This window comes from Battus philenor, unplaced genomic scaffold (assembly GCF_028537555.1).
Source record: "Battus philenor isolate CCGP_79_NKW_IND1 unplaced genomic scaffold, ilBatPhil1.0.hap1 SCAF_27, whole genome shotgun sequence".
NCBI classification, from domain to species: domain Eukaryota; kingdom Metazoa; phylum Arthropoda; class Insecta; order Lepidoptera; family Papilionidae; genus Battus; species Battus philenor.
This window is the reverse complement of record NW_027181690.1, coordinates 2,427,294-2,448,847: the sequence shown is the minus strand read 5'-3', so window position 1 is coordinate 2,448,847 and position 21,554 is coordinate 2,427,294. Positions and strand designations below refer to the sequence as shown.

General features: G+C 34.7%; 1 protein-coding gene across 1 annotated transcript in view; it reads right to left on the bottom strand.

Annotated features, from left to right (window-relative positions):
* Hasp (Hig-anchoring scaffold protein) overlaps positions 1–21,554 on the bottom strand; it is a 146,497-nt gene that overhangs the window by 10,081 nt on the left and 114,862 nt on the right. Inside the window, exons 4-20 of the mRNA XM_068769131.1 lie at positions 19,848–19,920; positions 18,570–18,676; positions 16,889–17,080; positions 15,646–15,822; positions 14,213–14,395; positions 13,375–13,554; positions 11,945–12,064; positions 11,343–11,454; positions 10,419–10,588; positions 8,720–8,811; positions 7,488–7,600; positions 5,635–6,618; positions 4,795–5,024; positions 3,664–3,777; positions 3,216–3,384; positions 2,422–2,501; positions 610–792 (exon numbers count right to left, since the gene is read on the bottom strand). Of these exons, the coding sequence (XP_068625232.1) occupies positions 610–792; positions 2,422–2,501; positions 3,216–3,384; positions 3,664–3,777; positions 4,795–5,024; positions 5,635–6,618; positions 7,488–7,600; positions 8,720–8,811; positions 10,419–10,588; positions 11,343–11,454; positions 11,945–12,064; positions 13,375–13,554; positions 14,213–14,395; positions 15,646–15,822; positions 16,889–17,080; positions 18,570–18,676; positions 19,848–19,920 (3,279 nt within the window). The remainder of the gene's footprint in view (positions 1–609; positions 793–2,421; positions 2,502–3,215; positions 3,385–3,663; positions 3,778–4,794; positions 5,025–5,634; positions 6,619–7,487; positions 7,601–8,719; positions 8,812–10,418; positions 10,589–11,342; positions 11,455–11,944; positions 12,065–13,374; positions 13,555–14,212; positions 14,396–15,645; positions 15,823–16,888; positions 17,081–18,569; positions 18,677–19,847; positions 19,921–21,554) is intronic.

Genomic DNA, 21,554 nt, shown 5'->3' with positions numbered 1-21,554 from the left:
TAAATGACATGAACAAAATTATACCGATCTCATTGTTGTGAAGTTGAATCTACCATAACACATCATTCCCAATTTTTTTTTAAAGTCCCCGTTTTAGGTATCGCTCGTTCCCTATGCCATGTGTGAAGTAGTAACTTCCCATTTCAGGTAAAAGAGTTTTTCAGGTTTTTTTAAATTTTTATTCACATACTCCTTCCTTAATTCATAATATCTTTTATGTCTTCCCTGTGTCCTTCACATGTTATATCTTTCCTCATTTGCAAATCTTCTTCCATACATCGACTTTCTTCCCACATCTTTATTTCCTGGTCACATTTTTACATTACATATAACAAATTTTTATACCACCTTTTTATATAATACACATCATTTTTAGTTTTACAACCATTCCATTCCCAAGGTTTATTATATTCTATGAGATTATTTAAGATTTTTTGATAATTTTTTTTTAAATCCAGCTATAGAACTTTTATGAACATTATCCTATAGTAGAAGAGTGAATATTGCGTATAGAAAGATTTATTTACTCTTTGAAGTCGTGTCTTCGGTTTAGAATCGATAACATAATTAAAATATTTAGCATATAAAAAAATCAAACAGTAACCTTACCGAGAGGTCTACAAAAGTCGTGGACGGTTGGCTGAAGTCTACCTAAGTGGCAGTTCAAGGTAGCAGGCGGTGACCTCCCTGGCTCACAGGCGATGTCCACTGAAGATGCGTGAGCGACGGTAAGTCCAGCCCTGTAGCCGGCTTCGTATGTTGCTCCGTGAAGCAGAGGGAGTTCACATGGAGCTGGTTCGTAATGGTAGCATTGAAAAAACTTAATATACATTATCTACATAAAAGTGTACCATACATATGTATTTTATAATCAAAAACCTTATAGTTTATTAAAGTAGTGATAGCATACTGGTAAAACTTGAGATTTTAGATCGCGGGTTCTATTCCTGGGATATAGTCTTATATAATTCAAAGTTTGCGCATTAATTATATATGGTTGCCATTGCTCATAAATAAGTTTTCAGAGGAATAGCAGCAGTATCCTCTGTGGTACATAGTAACGCACTGCGATTGCCAATCCATCTGCCTATAGTGGCATTTATAGCATATACCCCCATAGATAACTTTGGAGAAGGCCTTGTTGTGAGTGTCTAAGATTTTATACCTAATAGTGGTTGATAAAGTCAACCTTTAAGTATATATTGTGTCAACTTAATGCGTGGGATTTTGTTTATAACTAGAATTGTAATAGGGTACAAAACGATGCCTAGTCTTGCAAAGCAGATGGATACTTCCAAAATTCAGTCACTGCTGTGGATTACCAAGTATTATTTTAGGTTACTGGAACTCGAGGGCGACAGGGTCGACATTGGAATATAAAGCTCAACGAACCCGCTGGCTTGGTCACTTGGAGCGATTGGGATCGGATCGGAGCGTGAAGGTAGCGTACCTGGAAAAACCGAGGGGTCGAAGACCAGTGGGTAGACCCAGGTATCACTGGATCGATCGCGTTGAGGCAGATTTGCTCGAATTGAATGTCAACCAATGGCAGACGATGGCGCAAGATAGAGGAAAGTGGAAGTCTCTCGCTTCGGAGGCCAAGACCCACTTTGGGTCACTGAGCCAGCGGAGTAAGTAAGTAAGTAGTGAGTAAGTGAAACTCGATGGGAACGTGGGTGGTTTGTATAAGCGCAATTATTACCAGTCTTAGATAAAATTACCAAAGATGTCTATTAATACAAAAGAGCATACGGAAATATCTTAGACTTTTTGGATAAATGATTGGAGCAAATATACAGCACATTTATTATGAAAAAGCTTCAACCCTTAATAGCCTGATTTACAAAAGTGATTTTTTTACATTACTGTGTTTGCTTGAGGGTCTAGATGAAGGGAAAAACAGATTTTTTTTTATTACGTTACAGAATATTATACAACAGTAAAATTCGTACAGCCAACTTATAAAAAAAAAACTAATAGTAATGTGAACATTCGGTTTAAAAGATAATCATCATCAAAATTGAAACTCTAGGCTATTAAGGGTTAAAACTTTTACAACTATTTTAATCATCCTGTATATAGTTGTCATTATGAAATATGTTATATTAAGTTATTTTTTCATTTGATTTATCATCTAGCAGTACAAACTCTAGAGAGACAGATAGTAAACAATAATTAATTTTAATTTATAGTTTAATCGTTACGTTATTTATAATTTCCGAAAATATTTACGGATAAGATGTTTCCATATATTAATTAACAGCAATTGAGATTTACATTTACCCCTTTTAAGTTTCTACACCAATAATCAATTATCTATTATCGAATAGGCTTGTTACAAGCACATAAATATATCGTTATTATCAGTCTTGCCTAATCTCGTCAGTTATTTAAAAGAGGAATAACAGGTTATGTACATACCAGCGACACATTCAGGCATACTCGTAACCGCCCACTCACCTAACCAGCATCTCAAATTGGTTGGACCCTGCACGTTGTACCTGGAGGTTTATAAAAGTTATTTTACGCGGAAGTACATTAAAGTCAGCAAGTATCTTTAACAATGATAAACTAAGGCTGCTTTCATAGACTATAGAATACCATCATCTAAAGATTTTTAAGTATTCTCCGATAATAATTATAGCTCGTATTGCAACCAAAATATGAGTGAAATTGGTATGTGGAATTATTTTAAAATTTATAACACAAGATGTGCACGTCTGCACAGCACGGACAGCGCCCGTGAAATGAAATTGCACTGTTTTATTCTATGAACTCATCAAAAAACTACAAAATTATTATTATTAACAAGCTACTTCTAGCGAGCACGATTATATCGTCGGTTCCCCTAGTTGGTGGTGAACACCATATTTGCCAGCTCATGGCCAATCAAAAACTTTAGGCCGCAACGGCCATCAGGCACAAGCTCACCGCCGTTTAAGACGAGCAATTCTTCGAGTTACGTCGGTGACTTTTATTATTCTACAGATTCTCCTCATTTTGATTGATATCGCATTATTCGGAGGCCTATGCCTTACAGTGGGCGCCTGTGGGCGCCTGTGGGCTGAGATGTTGATCATGATGATTAAAATGGTCATCGTAAGCTTGCCTGTCATTGGTCACCACTCCAAAACCCTAAAGAAGGAATCGTACCTTCCTAAGAGATAGAAATCCACATATCCACATATTTTTGAATAAAAAAAGAATCAACGTACCCATATTCGCAAGAGAAGTGTACAACTTGTCCGTTTGGAACAGGATCCGTTTCGTTCAACTCCTTCTCTTCTCCGTGATTGAGTCCTAAGTTTAGCTGTCCTGAAGGTTGGCCGTTCTCTGGCGCCATAGTGTAGATGCCGTATTCCGTTGATGGCACGTGGCATGGCACTGTTAAAGTTCTTGTCAAGGTTAATTAAAAATAGTCGGATTTATTTAAGTAATAATAATTGATTTTAAGACCATCTATATCTATCTATCTTTTCGTGACTAAACATATAAAAAATGTATAAAATCTAGTACTAAGCAAGCACATTCTATTAAAGACTCTAAGATGTTTCTCGGAAAAAAACCAAAGATTAAAGTGATGTGTATAAAATATGTTTTGTTTACAAATTTCAATTTATAAAAGTCAATAGAATCATAATTATCGTGTACTTGTAAACTTACGTATTTCACATTTAGGCTTGTCTGGTTTCCATCGACCTCTAACGCATTTAACCGTTACATTCACATCGAGGTTCAGGCCGTATCCTTTGCCGCAAGCGACTCTCACTATGGTCCCTGAAAATCAAAATAACCACTCTGAAATTGAATCATTGTTTCAGGCGTATGTCCTGGACATAGACCTGCTCAAGGGAAAAATTCCAATAGGACTGGTTGCATCTGTAACCCAGCGGTGGACCAGACTCCCTTATTCAGTGCTTTACGAAGAGATATGGAGATTGAGTTAGAAAGGAACGTAGGGAGTGGCAGCATGACCTCCCTGATAGGTGATGTAGGTTGCTACCATAGATTACAACAATATTGCGAAATCATAAATAAGTTATAACAATGAACAAAACCTAAGGTTGGGTAATAGTGATATGGTAACAAGAAAACAAATTTTAACAATTGAAACAAACTAATTTAATAAAAAATGCAAATAATACAAATGTAATATTGTAAGAAATGAGAAAAAAGTTGAAAGCGACGTATGAACAGAATGTAAAGTTATAAAGATATTGTTAACACGTTCACTGCGGGCCCAATTTTGAAGAACTTTCAGCTGGTGCGGCTGAGGTTGAATCAGCCTCAAGCTGAACTTCTTAGTAGTGCGGTTGAGGCCTTTTCTGCCTCATGTTCATCAATATTTTTTACAATATTGAGTCAATGCTTCGCAGACATAAAGAAAGCTATATTTGTCTTTGTCATACCTCATACGGTTGAGTGTAAACAGCCGCCGCACTAGAGAGAAAACACGAGTTTTACGCGCCGCACCAGTGCAAAGTTTACCATGACGCTGAATCGACCTCAAGCCGCAGTGAACGTGTTAAGGAAGGAAAAAGTGACAATACGAGATTATGTGAAGGGTGGAACAAGAAAAATGAAGAACAAAATACTCGAAAAAAATTATTTTGCTTATTCAAATCCTTGTCATAGATAAACAAGGAGTACGAGAGGCAAGAAAAAACCTGCGTCCACCGTTGTCTGTCCCTCGCAGTTGTTTTTCAATTTAAAGTACATATACTCAGAAGTATATTTTTTTTTAGAATGCATCAGGCCAATAATTTTTAACAATACAATATATGTGAGTATTACCTGAGCTAAATGTGTTATTGGGATCTCGACCATATTTTACAATTTCTATGTTCACGTAAGGTTCACTCTCTATAGGTTCACAAGGGCTCTTGGGTCGTCCCTTTTTACCTTTCTCTCCATTTTCAGTTTTGTTTCCACCTTCTGTGCCGTTTTTATATTCTGAGCTCGGCTCGCCTTCCGTTAAGCTTTCAGATTGTGTTCTTGTCCTCCCTCCTTTGCCCTCTCTACCACTGTAAAAAAGTAAAAGATTATAATTTGTATTTAATGGAATCAGGCGTTACCTTGCGGAAGTCCATGCTAAGTAAGAAAAGGGCCAATATTTAGCCTTCTGCACATGCAGTGGTAGTCGTGCAACAAAGTGCACCGCCCGCCAGCCCGCTGATAAATCAATCAATGAAGTCGTATTTTTTTTTATTTAATTAGTTTTAAGAATTATGAAATATTTGCTAATATAAGCTAGGTATTAACTTGTACATATATTGATAAAATTTATAATCTTATTTAAAATACGTATTTTACTTAAGTCATTATCATTATTTTCGTGTCAAACTATAAATAGCCATAGCAAGGTATAGGGTTCACCCAAAGATTCCTACGACGGACAGTCTGCCTGCATCCAGCGACCTGGACCAAGTTGGTCCACCTACAAGGAATCTCCCCACGCCGCGTTTACAGGCCAAGATAACCATAAGAGAACCTTTCGACCACGAAGCCCGCCGGTTCCAAAACCGATGTGCTCCACTATTACTTCAAACAGAACAATTCTTTTTGTAATCTTCTCATTTATAATTCGATTGCGTTTTAAATTACTAAAAACAATTACCAATAACAACAACTTACGTTTTCGGAACACTCGCAGTCGTTTGATTAAGCCTTTCTGTCTTTCTACTTGTCCTTTTCTCGCGTTTCTCGAAAATATTTGTGACGTCTGTTGAATTAGTTCTGCTGTTTTGTATCGGGATTACAGCAATTTCTTTTTCTGATGCCTCATTAGTTTCTGTCCTATGTTTGAGTGGAACTACTTTTAAAATATCAACAACTTCATGTAGCGCACCTGATGTTTTAGCTATAGGACTTACAGTGAAGATATCTGTTTCTGATTCCTCTACGTGTACACCGCGTTTAATTCTGGATGCTGTTTCCACTCGTTCAGTCGTTACATGCATATTACTCTCAGCTTTTTGCAAATCAATATCGACATCTGTTTTTCTATCTTCTGTGTTATTCAGACTTGAAAATCTTTTATGTCGTTTATCTACATATCTTTCGAAATATTGATGTTTCAATGCGTTAATACCGCTTGCAATTTCATCTTTAGTACCTAATTCGTGATCTGGAAATAGTCCTCCTTTGAGTACAGTGAATTGTGATGATGGTTCATCTTCAAATTCATCAGATTCCTCGTATTCAGAAATATCGTCATGATGAACTATGTCTTCTTCTTCAGGTTCATATACGGGTTGATAAGAATATAGTCTATGCCCGATTGGTTCTCCGTGCACATTGTATACAGTATATATAGCAGTCGGAAAGTTTCCTTCGTCGTTTTCAACATCCGATCCTACTAATTCATCTTCTTCTTCTAAATTGAGATCTAGTTTTTTCATTAGTTTAAAATTAGCGTGTCTCAATGTTGGTTTCTGAGTGTTATGATTGTATTTGTCATACAAATGGTTAAGATATTCCTGATTAGGATCAGTTTGTCGGTGAAGATTGTTGTAATATTGACGAAGGTAGGTTGACCTTCTGTGGCGTATTTCTGGATCTGAAATCGATCTTCTTCGTCGGCTCCATCGAATGCGAGGGTGTTGATATAGAGTACATCTGGAATTGTAATTGTTGAATTGTAAATGTTCTTACTCCTAATCACTAAGAAAAGGGTATGGGGCTTCTATTGGACTATTGGAATTGCTAGGTTTTTTTTGTATTTACAATGACTAACAGATTCAAATTAGTATTATTTTACTCTTATTAACAAGTTTATAATGATAAGTAAAGAATTATCTCTAGAAACTAAACGTAACCATATGCCAGGATCCGTCTGATGATACTTGAGTTATCACTTGAAGTATATCATAATAATTGCGACTACATTGGCCAATTTAAATCAGCTTGGCTAGTCTGATTTACCCCGAGATACTAGAATCTCTTATTTACTGTTTGTCCCATCGTGACATGCAGTCACATAGGATCTAAATTCTTGATCGTAGTTAAGTCTGGTATGACGTTATTCTATTCTTTGGGCATCTTAGCTTATGCTGATACTACACAATTTATTATTAAGGCTATTGTTAATTTAAGTAAATTTGTCACTTAAAATTCTTTGTGACCGAAAACCAATTGAATGTGAATTTAAATTATTGTCAATCAAGACAATCAAATCGTCAGTGTCTATGTAATTAGGCAATTCTTACTTTAACAATATATATATATATATACATATATATATATATATATATATATATATATATATATATATATATATATAGATATGTAGCCCATGTAAGAACACTTCGTACTGCTGGCCACTGTAGCGCAAAAAATATTTTTTTTTAATAATTCTTGCGTGTTCGAATTTATATTCGAATGAAGTTTTTGATTTGGGCTTCGCGAGTAATGCTTCCGTCTCTTTGCATTTGGGCTAATGTTTGAGAAGTAAATACATGCCCAGGCGGCTAAACACGTATACATACTTTGGCAATTCTCTCGGACTCCAATGACCACCAATGCAAGTGGCTCCAGGTGGTCCTTCTGACAATACGTAGCCTTTCTCACACTCGTACATGATCTGTTTGTTGTTCACCACCTAGAATTCACACCACGTAATGTATTTTTGGACAAAATCAAAGATATCTGGCAAACACTAGTTAGAGAATGTACTTTAAACAATAATTATTTTTTTATTAAATATATTACCAGAGTTTAATAGAATATTTAACTCTTAATAACCTAGAGTTTCAATGTTGATACAAATCTTTTAAACCCAGTGTTCACATTACTATTAGTTTTTTTTATAGGTTGGCTTTACGTATTTTACTGTTGTATAATATTCTTTTTCAACTAAATTAAAAAAAAAAATCTATTTTTCCTTCATCTAGACCCTCAAGCAAACACAGTAATATAAAAAAAATCACTTTCGTAAATCAAGTTACTAAGGGTTAACAATATTGGACAATAACATAACTTAGTTAAGATTTAATCAAGTTTACAACTTATCGCGTATCATTACAAACATGTAAAACAATAATCATACTAATCTGATTCGAGTTCAAAGTTCATGATTAAGAAAAATAATTTTAAAAAACAAATGACAAACAGTTTACAAATAGTAACGCACTGGTTTAAAAAAAGAACAAGGACTAACACTTTTTAATTTTTTAGATCAGTATCAGCTAATATCAAGATCTCTCTTTTATATTAGTATCTCTCTTTTGATATATATTGACAATAAAAAAATATTTTGAAACCATAGGTCTTGTAGATATAAAAATTACTCGTACTATATTTATGGCATTTTCAAAATGAACAAGGATAGATAGCTAGCAAACGGGGGAAAGGCAGTATGTATACATATCTCTTTCTACATAAATAAAATAATATTGATATTAGTACAAATATATAAAAAATATAGGTATGTAAACATTGGTTTATACGTATGTATGTATGTTAAAACTAGTCACCCAAAGTAATTAATAATTTTTCAGTGTCCCGGTATTAAAATGCCCAAAGCGAATGAAAAGACAATTTTAAATGTTAGCACAAGTAGTGGCGACATACTTGATTATGTATATAAGGCTAGGTTAGACTTAACTAAGTTGTTAGATAAGTTATCTTTACCTAAATATGAATATCGACCATGGGAGCAAATCACCTCAACTTAAATTGTAAGAGATGGTGTCATTGTTAATTTTATTTTAACACTTACCTTTTTAACATAAGGTCTATAATCGTACAACCCCATGTTGCCAACGAGAAATACTTTTCCGTTTTCAATATAACCAGGAAATGGACAAAATACTGTAACAAAAAGTGTTTATATTTTAATAATATATTTATGTATATGTGAATTTAAAATAACAACCTTTTTATTTACTTATACATTGTATGTGTGCATGTACATGAATATATGTATATATGTATGTGTATGTCATTATATGTTTATATGCGTATTGTAAGACATTGTTGCACACCCTGTATGTGCTGTAGAGTTTATTGAGAAACTTTCTTCCATGTAGGATTATGACCCCTTTGCACGTCCACACGATGTAAATAATGCTAAAGACGAAAACTTGTAATGACTCCTTGATGTATAAGTCTCCTGTTAAAGTGTAACTAGTGTTTATGTTTCCTGAACGAGTAAAAATAAAATAAAAAATGTATGATTTGTCAAAAAGAATTAGCTTTTTAGACAACTTTACTAACATAGTTTTCATATATGCGAACGAAAGCGTCTGGACTAGTTTCATATTGAAGACCACGTTTGGGTAAAACCAATGCAGGAGCTCTAGAGAAATGAAGTTACGGTCTATATAAGGAAGTTGGTAACGATAAGAAGTAGTTTATGTTTAGAAGTGGTTAGTAAAAAGATTGAATACATATACTATTTGTTACATGTGGAGTGGTGTTAAAACTTAAAACTAAATATAATCCAGTTATGCTTCAAGACTCATTTTGACTTGCAGCCCATTGACGTCCACTGCAAGGCAAGGCTTCTTCCAAAGATATCTATGAACGGATATTCTACAATCGCCACGCTTGGCAAGCGGGTTGGCGATCGCAGTGTGATAATATAGTACGCAGAAGATGCTGCTGCCCATCCTCTGTAAACTTCTTTATTAGCAGTGGTAATCCTATATAATTAATGCACAAATTTTGAATTATCTAAGATTGTCCTGAGAATCAAACCCGCGACCTGAGATCACATGGCTCAGTTCTCTACCGCTGGGATATCACTTGTCGACTTACTAGTTCTACAACAAAATCTGTCAAATGAAGAATGTAATATAAAATCCACTAAAAACCATATGAAACATTTTGGTGCTAATGTTGTAATGTAATCCTAAACATGAAAAATATATGGTCTGTGTAGTCAAACAAATCTCCAAGTCACAAAACAATTTATATCACAGATATTTTTCTAAACTAAAGGAAATCTAGGCGACGAATAAATTCTAATTATAAATAAATACATTTAAAAAACTTTTAAGTTAATCGGTTTTTTGATATCCATATTGTGGTGGTTGTGGAAAAATATATACCTAGCCCGCCATATTGGAACGGCGTCTATCTTGAATTTTAAATTTTGACATAGTCATCGTGTTTTACTAGTGTAGCCCTTTTATTTGATACCCATATTGAGGGGGTTAAGGAAAAATATTTAATCCATTTTGTATCGGCGGCCATCTTAGATTTATAATGTTATTAATTTTATTATATTGTATTGTCATCTAAATTAAATGTGTGTACCAAATTTCAGATCAATCTGACAACGGGAAGGTGCTTAAATTTCAATTTCTAATTTTGACCCAAAAAAACAAATTCCGTACGGGTCGAACTAAATAAAACCGTTTAAAAAACGGCTTAACTGGCATGGCAACTACAACAAAAAGACATATCAATACTACCTTCTTCACAGCGAGGCATCTCTCCACTCCAATTCCCAAAGGAACACACCACTATGGGATTCCCTTTGAGTTCATATCCATCCTTACAACGGAATCTCGCTTTCATGCCGTGTTCTGTCTTCGGTGCAATCACCATTCCGTTTCTAGGAAACTTCGGCATTTTCTTACATCTAGACATAAACATAATAAATTATCAAATTGGTCTTACAAAAATGTGATTCTCAAAAATTTTCAATGTGACCTGCAAAAAGAGGTCTGTTTCCGGCGTTTTCGACGACCTTATCTTAGTGATCATCTTTCGATATTGTGCGTGTGATTTTAATGATTTTGCAACAGGAATATGCGTTGTAAATGCCATGTGCAAAACATGGTTAGTCAAAATTGAAGACACATTCTCAACAATTTCCTTTTTCATTCATTTTGTCATATTGCAAATTGGACACTGGTCATAGTAATTTTAAAGATAAGGTAGGATATCTATAATAAAAGTAGAGAAAAAGATACACACATAGTAACTTAGTACCAACTTAATTTTTATTGCACTTAACGTTCATTTGTCATCTGATCAAGCAAACTTATATCTAGTTTAGCCTTTTCGTGTATACTATTAGTGATATGAAAGTAATGTCGCTTTTTTAACTTAAATTCACACGACTACACTTTTAACTAGTTTTTATTTCTAATCAACAATATATTCACCTTCGTTATCAACAACCTTTGGCCATCTAGTATACAAATCAATGCCGGAGCGGTAAAAATCAATCAATTTTTCTGTGAAATATTTCGACTGAATCGACATTACTTTCCGGTCCTCCTAATATATCTACAGCCTGTTGTTTATGTATTCATTTTTAGATGAAATAGAAAATTGTTCTAGAATTTTAGAGAAATAATTTGATTTTAAAAATACAGTTAAACACATACCTTGCGGGCTGACATCGTGGTATTTGGGTCCAAGTACCGTTGTTACAATTAACTGCCACGTTGTTAGATGGAAATTCGTAATTCTGCTCGCAGTCCACCATTATCACTTCACCTGCAACCATCATCGACAAGAGTTATCATTTTATCTTCCGAAGTATGCATAGTAACATACCGTCATTGGATTCAACAGTTGTAAATAGTACATATAAATGATTTCATCTAGGCAGCTAAAAGTTATTAGATACAGTTTATTGTGATTTCTGTTATACAAGATCATTGGTAAACGTAAAAGCTAAAGTGATGAATTTATAGCCTATTTGTCAGCAAAAAATTTTAAAACTTATCATATTTTTCTAATGATCTTATTTAAAATAAGTAAGAAAAGGACCAATATTTAGCCACATAACTCCTGAAGATGCTCCGTGGAGGGGTGGAACACGTGTTGAGTGAATTAACGGTGGCAGTTGTGTAATTCGCATCGTTTGCCGCATACGCATTTATCAGCGGGCTGGCAGGCAGTACACTTTGTTGGTGCATCTCTGCATATGCGGAAGTGGCTGAATATTGGTCCTTTTCTTACTTATATGAAAAATAATTCATACCGTGTTGGACCATAGTAGAGCTTCCGACGATCTGCGTGTATTCTTTGGCGGTGTTGTTGCCAGTTTTATTGTCGACCCGCACCACTCGACCTTGAGAGACGTGCGGTACGACGCACGGAGCTGGAGAAAAAAAGCATTAGGTTTTTTAACAGAAGGTCCTTACATTTGGCAAAGGTTAGATTATTATTATTGGTACGATAATAAGGTATTGTATAATCAGGTTTCATGATACCAGACAAATAAACCTTATGACATGGCAATTGTCAACTACATATAAAGTACCCGGCGAGAAATATTAATATTATTTATATTGCACATCGTCAATCACAGCCGAAATTAGCCGATTGTATCTTTCCAAAGGTTGCTGTGCAATATTTATCGCCGGGTACTATAACTCAGAAGTATTATAATAATTAATGTAACAAATTTGTGCGCATTTAACACAAAAGGCCTATGAAACACTATGGCGCCCCGAGTCGACCGTGGTGTACGGTACACTCGGACACTATGACGGTTGAAACAAAGCATTCAATTATAATATACTACTTTGATTCCTTCTTTTTTTAAAATTATCTGTACTCGAAGCGAATTTAACGCAATGCTGCTTTGAAAACCAGAACAGAGAAGAAAAATATCATTAGTACATTATTAATATAGGGTACAGTTCTATTTACTTTAATAAATGCAAAACTATTTGGCAAGTTGTACGTACCTATTCTACTTAAATTTTTCTATTTATACATCTGTTAATATAGTTATAAACGCTTGTTTTTTTTCTTATTTTGTATGCATTGTAATTCTGCGTGCAATGAATATGTAAAATTAATATTAACTACAAAATCTGAAAGTATTTTAGAAAAGTTGATTGGTCGTTCTTTTACCTTCTATAAAGGCTTTATACCCGAAGATAACAACAATGAAACTGATTGCCTCAGGCACATTTTACGTTGTTAAAGGAGGTTCCATAGAGGAAGAGAGAGAGAATATCAGAACTCCTCATCTACCACAGAAACTGGTCATTGGAGGATGTTATATCACGCTGTTCTCCAACCACCATAACAAGGCCTTGGTGTTTTCGAGGAGATTCGCTGCATGTGTTTTCTGGAACGGTTGTGACGGCCAAAGTAAGTCTGCTCCCTTGTTTATGATAACGGAAGAGGGTTTTCAGCTGTACAGTAAGATGTTTAGACAGCTGTTGAAACAATGGTAGTATGCGAAAGTGTTTCCGTAGTCTTGGCAAGAGACGTTAAAAGGAACATGGCGTGTCAGCCAGTAGGAGTCCGGTATATCCCTTTTATCACGCAAAAAGATGATTATCTCATTTTGAGTTTTTCACAAGACAAAAAAGAGCATACCTTCAGTCAAACTCAATTACTCTTAAGAGTAACAAAATATAAATGTTAATTTAAATGTAAAAAAAAAACACTAACCAAGGCATTTAGGCAGAGGATGACTCCAAGTACCATCGCTTTGGCATATCGCCGAACCGTTCCCCTCCATCCTCATGCCATCTTGACATCTGAAGATGATAGACGCTCCGAGTCCAGTTCCAGACGAAATGTTCTCCAACCATCCATTCCACAGTTGACCAGGATGTCCGCAGTTGATTTCTTAAACATAATTAAACACAATAATGATTAAATAACAAATCCCTTATTGATAAGTTCTTGTTTTTTTCAAGACGTTTAGTTTTCTAGTACAGCTGCTTTATTCATATAAATTTCTTTATATTGAAATCACGAACAATTTTCATTTTTGATGGTTCATATTTTAGTGGTGTCCACTATAGATTTTACATCTAGTGCACGGTTTGCTTTGAGCTCATCACTATAGAGAACGATACATTTTTCTTGTCTAATAAGTCTTCTGTTGATGCTATACTAATACGAAGTCTGAGTATTTAAACATAAAACGAATTTCTGTCTGTTGAATACAAATAAAAGACAAATTTTAATTGCTTCAATAAAAGTTTTGATAACTCAAAACCAAAGAAACTTTTATTATCTTTTATTTTATCTTTAATTAATATTAAAGTTTTTTAAAATACAGAACTAGCAAATTTTTACTGCAAAAAACATTTCTTAAGCTGGCCAGAGCGACGTTATGCATCTTCAAAACAATAATTAACCTAAAAAAATTCTTGTAGTCCTTCTATAAGTGAATTGATGAGGGAGCATATTTTCACCAAAAAATATAGAAATCCGGAACTTTTTGAATAAATGTCGTAGCAAGTCCTGCAATTTGAATTTATGAAAAACGTTTACGAACCTTTACACATCGGCTGCGTACCAGACCACTTCTTGTCCGCCCCGCAGCGTCTGGTCGCGTCGCCCACCAGTCTGTAGCCGTACTTGCATTCGTACGACACCACCGAGTTGTATGCGCATGAGGTGTACACCGCTTTCCCGTGGCGAGGAGCTTCGGGCGGCGGGCATTGCACCTGCGTGACCACTAGATGGCGACACATGTCGCTTTAAAGTGACTCGGGATTCGTCATAGATGGAATTGTTTCAAATAACAAATAAGCTTTTTACTGGTTATAATAAAAAAATATCAATATAAAAATAAAAAGGAACATTTAAATTTTGAATAATCATGCAAAATAGCAATACAATAGACATGCACGGTAAATGAAACAAAGATGTATTTTTACCTTTATTTTGCTACAGCATATTACAATGTAGATTTAAGAAGTCTTAAAAACAAATCGTTGCTCGTTCAACATCGAAGCCTCAACTACAATAATAATAATTTCTACATACACGTAGCTATAATTTAGGCTATAGGCAGTAAAAGGTTTTTTTTTTAACATTTTCAAATTTTACCATGGCCATAGAACATTTTGATATTCACGAAACTTGCAAAGTTCGTACTAATTTGATAGAATTTCAAACGTACTACAAACTCTATTTAACTGTAACAATTTTAAAACAATACGCAGTGTAATGACTGATTCAAACTGTCCCCTTCTCTCCTCCTTCTGTACAGCGGCAGGAAAGGAGAAAAAAGATGTTTTAAAATTCACAATTCACAAATGATTGTTAAATAGATGTCCCACTTGATTTAGGGAAACTTTGATTTTGGATTGTATAAAATCAAAACTTCCAATTTTTAATCAAAAGATATAATCGTCTGAAATAATACAGAAGATAATCCTAATGGAGATAAATGAGTAGATATATAATATACCAATTGAGTGGGAGATCCGGAAGATTGATTGCATCATGACAATGATATTGCTCTGAATGATAGCCATGATAATTCGTAAGATATCAAGCGACATGCCAACTATCCACCTCGAGAACACGCAGACGTTGTACCCACGATAACTCGTAAACCATGCAACATTCCAAAAATCAATAACGACACTGAAATCGGCAACTACATTGTCACGAAGCAATGCCAGAGATACGGCAAAGTTTTAATAGTGAAAACGTTTTAATGATGAGTCTGTGATCAATGACCTTATGACAACTATCCTACATTTGACTTTCGTGGATAATAAAGCCTTAAAAAGCTTCAAGACAAAACAAACGAAAGTTTTATACTATCATTTATCCTTTTTGTTACGATATTTAAAATCTAACATTTAGAATAGTGTCATCAATTGTAAATACAATACTTCTTACTTCATTAATGAGTTATACTTCATCAGACTCATCATTAAGTATATCAAAGGTAAGTTAAGTAAGACTACTTACGGACACACGTGGGTAGTTCTTTAGGCGCCCAGGCTCCGTCAGCCTGGCAGTAGCGCTCAGCCTTGCCGACCAGCTCGAAGCCCTGGCCGCATTGAACTACCGCGCGACATCCGAAGGTATGGCAATCAGCAGTCACCCATCCGTGGGGTACGTCACCAGGTTCGCCGCATGACCGAGCTGTGAAGGAACAAAGATATGATCAATAATTAGTTTATTGCCGAAGGCCACCGCAACATACAGCAAAACTTTTACCAGTATTTAACTTGCTTTTACAAGTATTTAACTTGTAAAAGTTTTGTTTACAAATATTTAACTTGTAAAAGATTTGTTGTATTTATTATGATATATGTAAAAGTTTTGCTGTATCTGTTCTGACTGAAACGGAATTTTAGGTTGTCGCCAATTTAAAAGAATAAATGACATAATAATAATAATTATTATTATTTTATTCCACAATAACTTACTGCTTAGAAACACTGCACTAGGCACAGCGTATCTTGTAGAGTAAATTACGTAAAAATAACATTTTGGACTGTTTTGACGTCATGCTGTTAGCTGGTCTAGCTGGTGCAGCTTCATCAATATTAAGTCCGCAGAACCTGGAGGTCCGCGGGCTAAAATTTACTCTGGGTGTTCGCATCCACGAAGAGCGCAAAGAGCTCGAAGAGGGACTATATCCGTGGAGGTGTTTGTAGTGAATGAGGTGTTATGCGAAGAGAGAACTACTAGGCAGGTCGAGTGACACAGGCCTTTCCTCACCGCCCTCGCTTGAACGAGTATTTGAACTGGTGTGGAGAATTAGATAGAAGATAGAGATAAAAAGAAAACCAAGCTATTTGATAATTATAGTTAGTAGCAGCTTTTTATATAATATTGGGTGTGAAAATTCGATAAAATATAATTTTATGCGAGATTTATTTTTTGAATTTACCAATAGTCGAGATTGTTAATATTCGAATTTTAAAAATAGATAAATTAACAATTTTGTTATTTAAATATTGTATTATTTTTAACTGACCAATTTTAATTTTTTTTAGTTTAAATGCGAAGATATTGATCTTTATTATTTCTGGTGTTCTAAAGAGTTTCAATGTCACTTCGGGCATTGTTTATTATTTTAGCATTAAGTCGTTTTGAGCATAAGTGGAAGAATAAAAGGAAGTCATTAATATATTGTCATCACGTTGTTGGGCATGATTTGTGATTCAGATTCATATATAAGAGAACAGAAGTCTTCACTTACGCTCGCAGCTGATGTCAGGTCCATACCAGGAGGCTTGGCCGTCGATGGCGAGACACTTGGCGCGAGGGAAGCCGTTGGTGACGTAGCCGGTGTGGCAGTTGTACTGGACTGTTGCATCCAGGTCAAAGGTGGCCTGCTCGGGCAGAGCAGAGTGTCTGGCGTGCTCGATGGTCGGCGGTTGAAGGCAGTAGACTGCGAAAGAAATTAATAATATTTATACCTAGTAAAAGAATAAAAAAAATTGTGCTAATTGAAAGAATAATAAATATATATTCCTTAGAATAGGATCTGAAGAATCAAGTCATTGATATACTAAACATTTAACTTATGGCTCGAAAATGGGGACTCAGCATTTTCGCGTTGTAAGTTACAGCGTTTCTTTATTGCCCCTAGATGTGTGCCTTCCTCTGATGCTACACGCCCATGACATATAGATACGGTTGAACCGGAATCCTTGTATAGGCTTAAAAATTTATAAAAATAACTTTTTTAACTTAATGTATTAAGATTAGGAAGTAAGAAATTAAAAAAAAATACATAGATTAGTTATTGGTGCACCAAAACATGCAATGCGAGTCTTTAATAATTTATTTGTATTTCATTTTGTTCTAATATATATATTATGAAATAAAATTAATATCGAAGTTTTAAATTCCGATATTGCTTTTGGTTAGGACATTGTTCATTTATGTTAATTTATTTTATACATAAACTAGCTGATCCCGCAAATGTTGTTTTGCCATGTATGTTATTCCTTGGAAACATTTTAGTTCAATCAAAATAACTATCATCTATAACTGTGCGGGGAAATATTTATAATCGAAAGCGTCATAAAGTGTAAAAGTATGTTTTATTTAGGTTAATAAATACATCTTTATTAGAGTAACGAAAAAGGGTTGATTGTAGAGGGGTGAAAATGAAGTTAGGGTTGTGTGTATTTTTATATGCTGTATCATAAAGAAATAAAAAATTTGTTTAAAAATTAAAAAAAATATTATGGGTGGACCACCCTTAACATATAAGGGGATGGAAAATAGATGTTATCCGATTCTTCGCCCTGGCCGAAATGCACGTTAAGATTCACGAAAATCGGTCGAGTCGTTTCGGAGGAGTTCAATCATGTACACCGTGGCACGAGAATTTTATATATTAGATATAGCTTAATGACGATATAACTATTAGATTTCCACGTCACTGTCATCATAATCGTAAACCCTAGATATCTATGGAGGAGAATACACCGTAATCACCACGCTTGGCAGGCGGTTTGGCAATCGCAGTGTGGTATTATGGTACGCAGAGAACGTTTCTGTCCATTCTTCTAGAAGCTTATCTGTAGCAATGGCAATCCTATATAATTAATACACGAAGTGTGAATTATTTTAGATTCTATCCCGGGAATTGAATCCGCGACCTAAGTTCGCTTTCAATCCTTTACCACTGGAATACCACTGCTTCATATACATTATTGTTATAGGTAGAAACCTTTATTATCTTGGTTGGACTATTTACCTCGAGATACAAGGAACCCACTAGGACTTAAAAAATCATTCTAATATTTTCTCCTTTTATAGTAGAACCTTTACTTTAGAATTTTGGAAGTAAATAATAAAAGTAAATTTAACCGTATCAAGAATCAGAGTTTCTCATATTCTTCTAGAAGTATAAACGAATGACTCACTGTTCTCCTTGCATGCTGGTGGTTGTCCAGCCCATTTGCCGTCAGCTTGGCAGCTTCTGCTCTGCAAACCCACGACGTGGTATCCGTGTGGACAAGAGTAAGTAGCCCTGGAACAAGAAGAGCGTATTTAATATACATGTACAATGTCAGAAATTAACAATCACCTCATATACCACTTTGTCCTCTTCGTAAACCTGACTTCTTTCATTTTTATTTTCTGGTCGTTCTGATTTAGAAAAGACTTTCTCTCGAATTTAAAGAGACAGGAAACTATTTATGTTCAAAAGCAGGTCCAAGACCTTTAAACGGAAGAATCGAACATTTACAATAATGCATACCATGTAGTAGATGTGTGTAATTTATATGTATATATATAGTTGAATCTATGAATGTGTTTATAATGAACAAAACATTTATCATCACCGAGTCGGTGCTTGGCACTGGTCGGTCTAACATCTCCTAAGGATGCCCCGTGGAGGGGTGAAACACGTGTAGAGTAGATTAACGGTGGTAGTTGTGTTTCGCAATGTTTACCGCACGCGCATTTGTCAACTGGCGGGCGTTACACTTCATTGCACGACTACTGCTGCATAGCGAAAGTAGCTATATATTAGTCCCTTTCTTATATTAAGCACTGATGATAGGGTTCATTTCGGAGACTTTAGATTTCTTAGAATCCGTAGAGTAAGATTCAATCAAGGTGATTAGGGGATGTCTCCCCTAATTGATTGATCACCCAGGACGAAATTCTTTTTGCTGACAACCAAAATGATTTTCCAGAGAAAAAAACACGAAGAGTCGGCATAATTTCTCTGGCCGTGTTAGAAACCACGTATGCTTTTTGACCAAGAGAAAATAGAGCGGGTGTTTATGAAGTGATTCCAAATTCCTATTTTAAAATTTAGCCATTGTCTTTGGACATTAATATATATCTTTTGATGCTATTTAGAACAGGAAGTTATATAGCGCGAAAGGAGGTCATAAAATGTGCGTAATTATTATTTTTTAAATTTTTATGGGAATCAATGTATTTATTTTTAAATTTTAATTTGAAATTCGAATTCTGCCATCGGACATCCTTTAATACCTTTAGATGGTTTTTTTTATTTGCGAGAAGTTATAATTTTATATAATTCACACAAAGTATTATAATCCAAATCGATTCGATGATCATAGATAGAAGGTTGCAGTACATAGCAAATAAACTAAGGCTATTCGTACATAGCTCCTGGTGTTTAAACCTTCTGCTTAAACTCATTAGATGCATGCGAAACTTACTTGTTTCCGAAAAGGCGCCCGGAGACAATCACCTTTCCTATTTCTGGTTGTTCCAGCTCAGGACATTCTCGATCTAAAACAGAAGAGATTTTAAGTTAAACATTTCATTTATCTATGTTTTAAAGCTGTCGTCTGTCAGTATTCTGTAACCAACTATTTATAAAAATAAATATTTTAGATATTTACCATGATAACTTATTTTCATTTTAAATAAAATATTTTAGAACACATGACATACGGTTATTTTTGCTTAATAAAGATGATTGCGTAATTCTTCCAAATTTGAAATAAGAACCAAACTGCGTTTTTTTTTAAATTATGATTGTTTACTGACAATTAACTGTATTTCTATTACAAACGACTGTGAGGAATAAAATCAAAACGAAATAAAAAAACGGTCTTGGTGTGCATAAAGGTACAATACGTACAGAAACTACATTTCGGGAACCGAAATAATTTTTTTTCTTATTTTGAGCGACCGATAGGTATACCATTTAACACTCCAGGATTATCCATTCATTACACCATGTATGTACAAACAAGTTCTGTTTATGGTTTAATTTTTTTTTTCATTTAAATACACATGCTTTGTTGTAATTTTACCAGCACCTTTGTTAAATGTAATTGTATACATTTTACATATTTAGTCTACATATTTATTAAATTATTTCGTCAATGCTGACTTATTAATAAAAAAAATAAAAGTACGAGACGGATTTTATTGTGGTCAGTTTTACAATATCCATGACTCAGTAGCATTGAAATTCATTCCCAAGCATTATTATCTCTTAAAATCCTTAAATTAGGATTATTTACAAGTTATATTCCTAAGTTTATTACAAGATAATTTACAGATATAACATGGAAGTGTGTAGCGCCGGTAGCTCAGCGGTGGACGACGAAACTTGCGATCGTAGGTTCGATCACCGGCACACATATTCATATATCATTCACACTTTGTGTATTAATCATATGGGACTGCCACTGTTGACAAATAATTTTCTAGATTATGGGCAGCAACATCCTCTGCATACCTCAATAGCACACTCCTATCGCCAAACCCGTCTGCCAAGCGTGGCGATTATAATATATCCTACATATATATTTTTGGGAAGGATATATGATAAAAGGATGACATGAAAGCCTATTGTAATACCATACACAGTTGCCCACAAGAGAGTTTTACGAATATATAAATGTAATATTTAAAATGAATATTACTCTTGAGTTATGATTTATGTTCGCAGATATCCAGTTAGTAAACAGCTGTCATATTTGACAGCTTACTAGTGTACTGGCGTCTGGGGACATCTTAGCAGCAAGCCGAGATCTGTATTCGGAATTATCACACACAAGGGTGACTATTACAGCGTATACTCTGGGGATATTTCCTTATAATATTAATATCTAGTGCCTTGTTTTACTATTTTATTTTTCTCATTACATAGCATTGCAGTTACTTCTATAAATGAGAAGTTTTAATATTTAGGACAATTTTTTTCATTGATATTTAAACTGTAGGGTATTCAGACTGATTGGAAAAGCCTTCCAGCTTCTTTTTATTAAGGCAAGGCTTTAAAGGGACGTTCCACCCTTTGCTTGCTTGTCAATGGTCACTCCAAAACCTTAAGGCTTCCACGTATCAGTTTACCATGAAATTTAAATAATGAACTAATGTCAATTTTAGCTGTGACCATAAATAAGCTA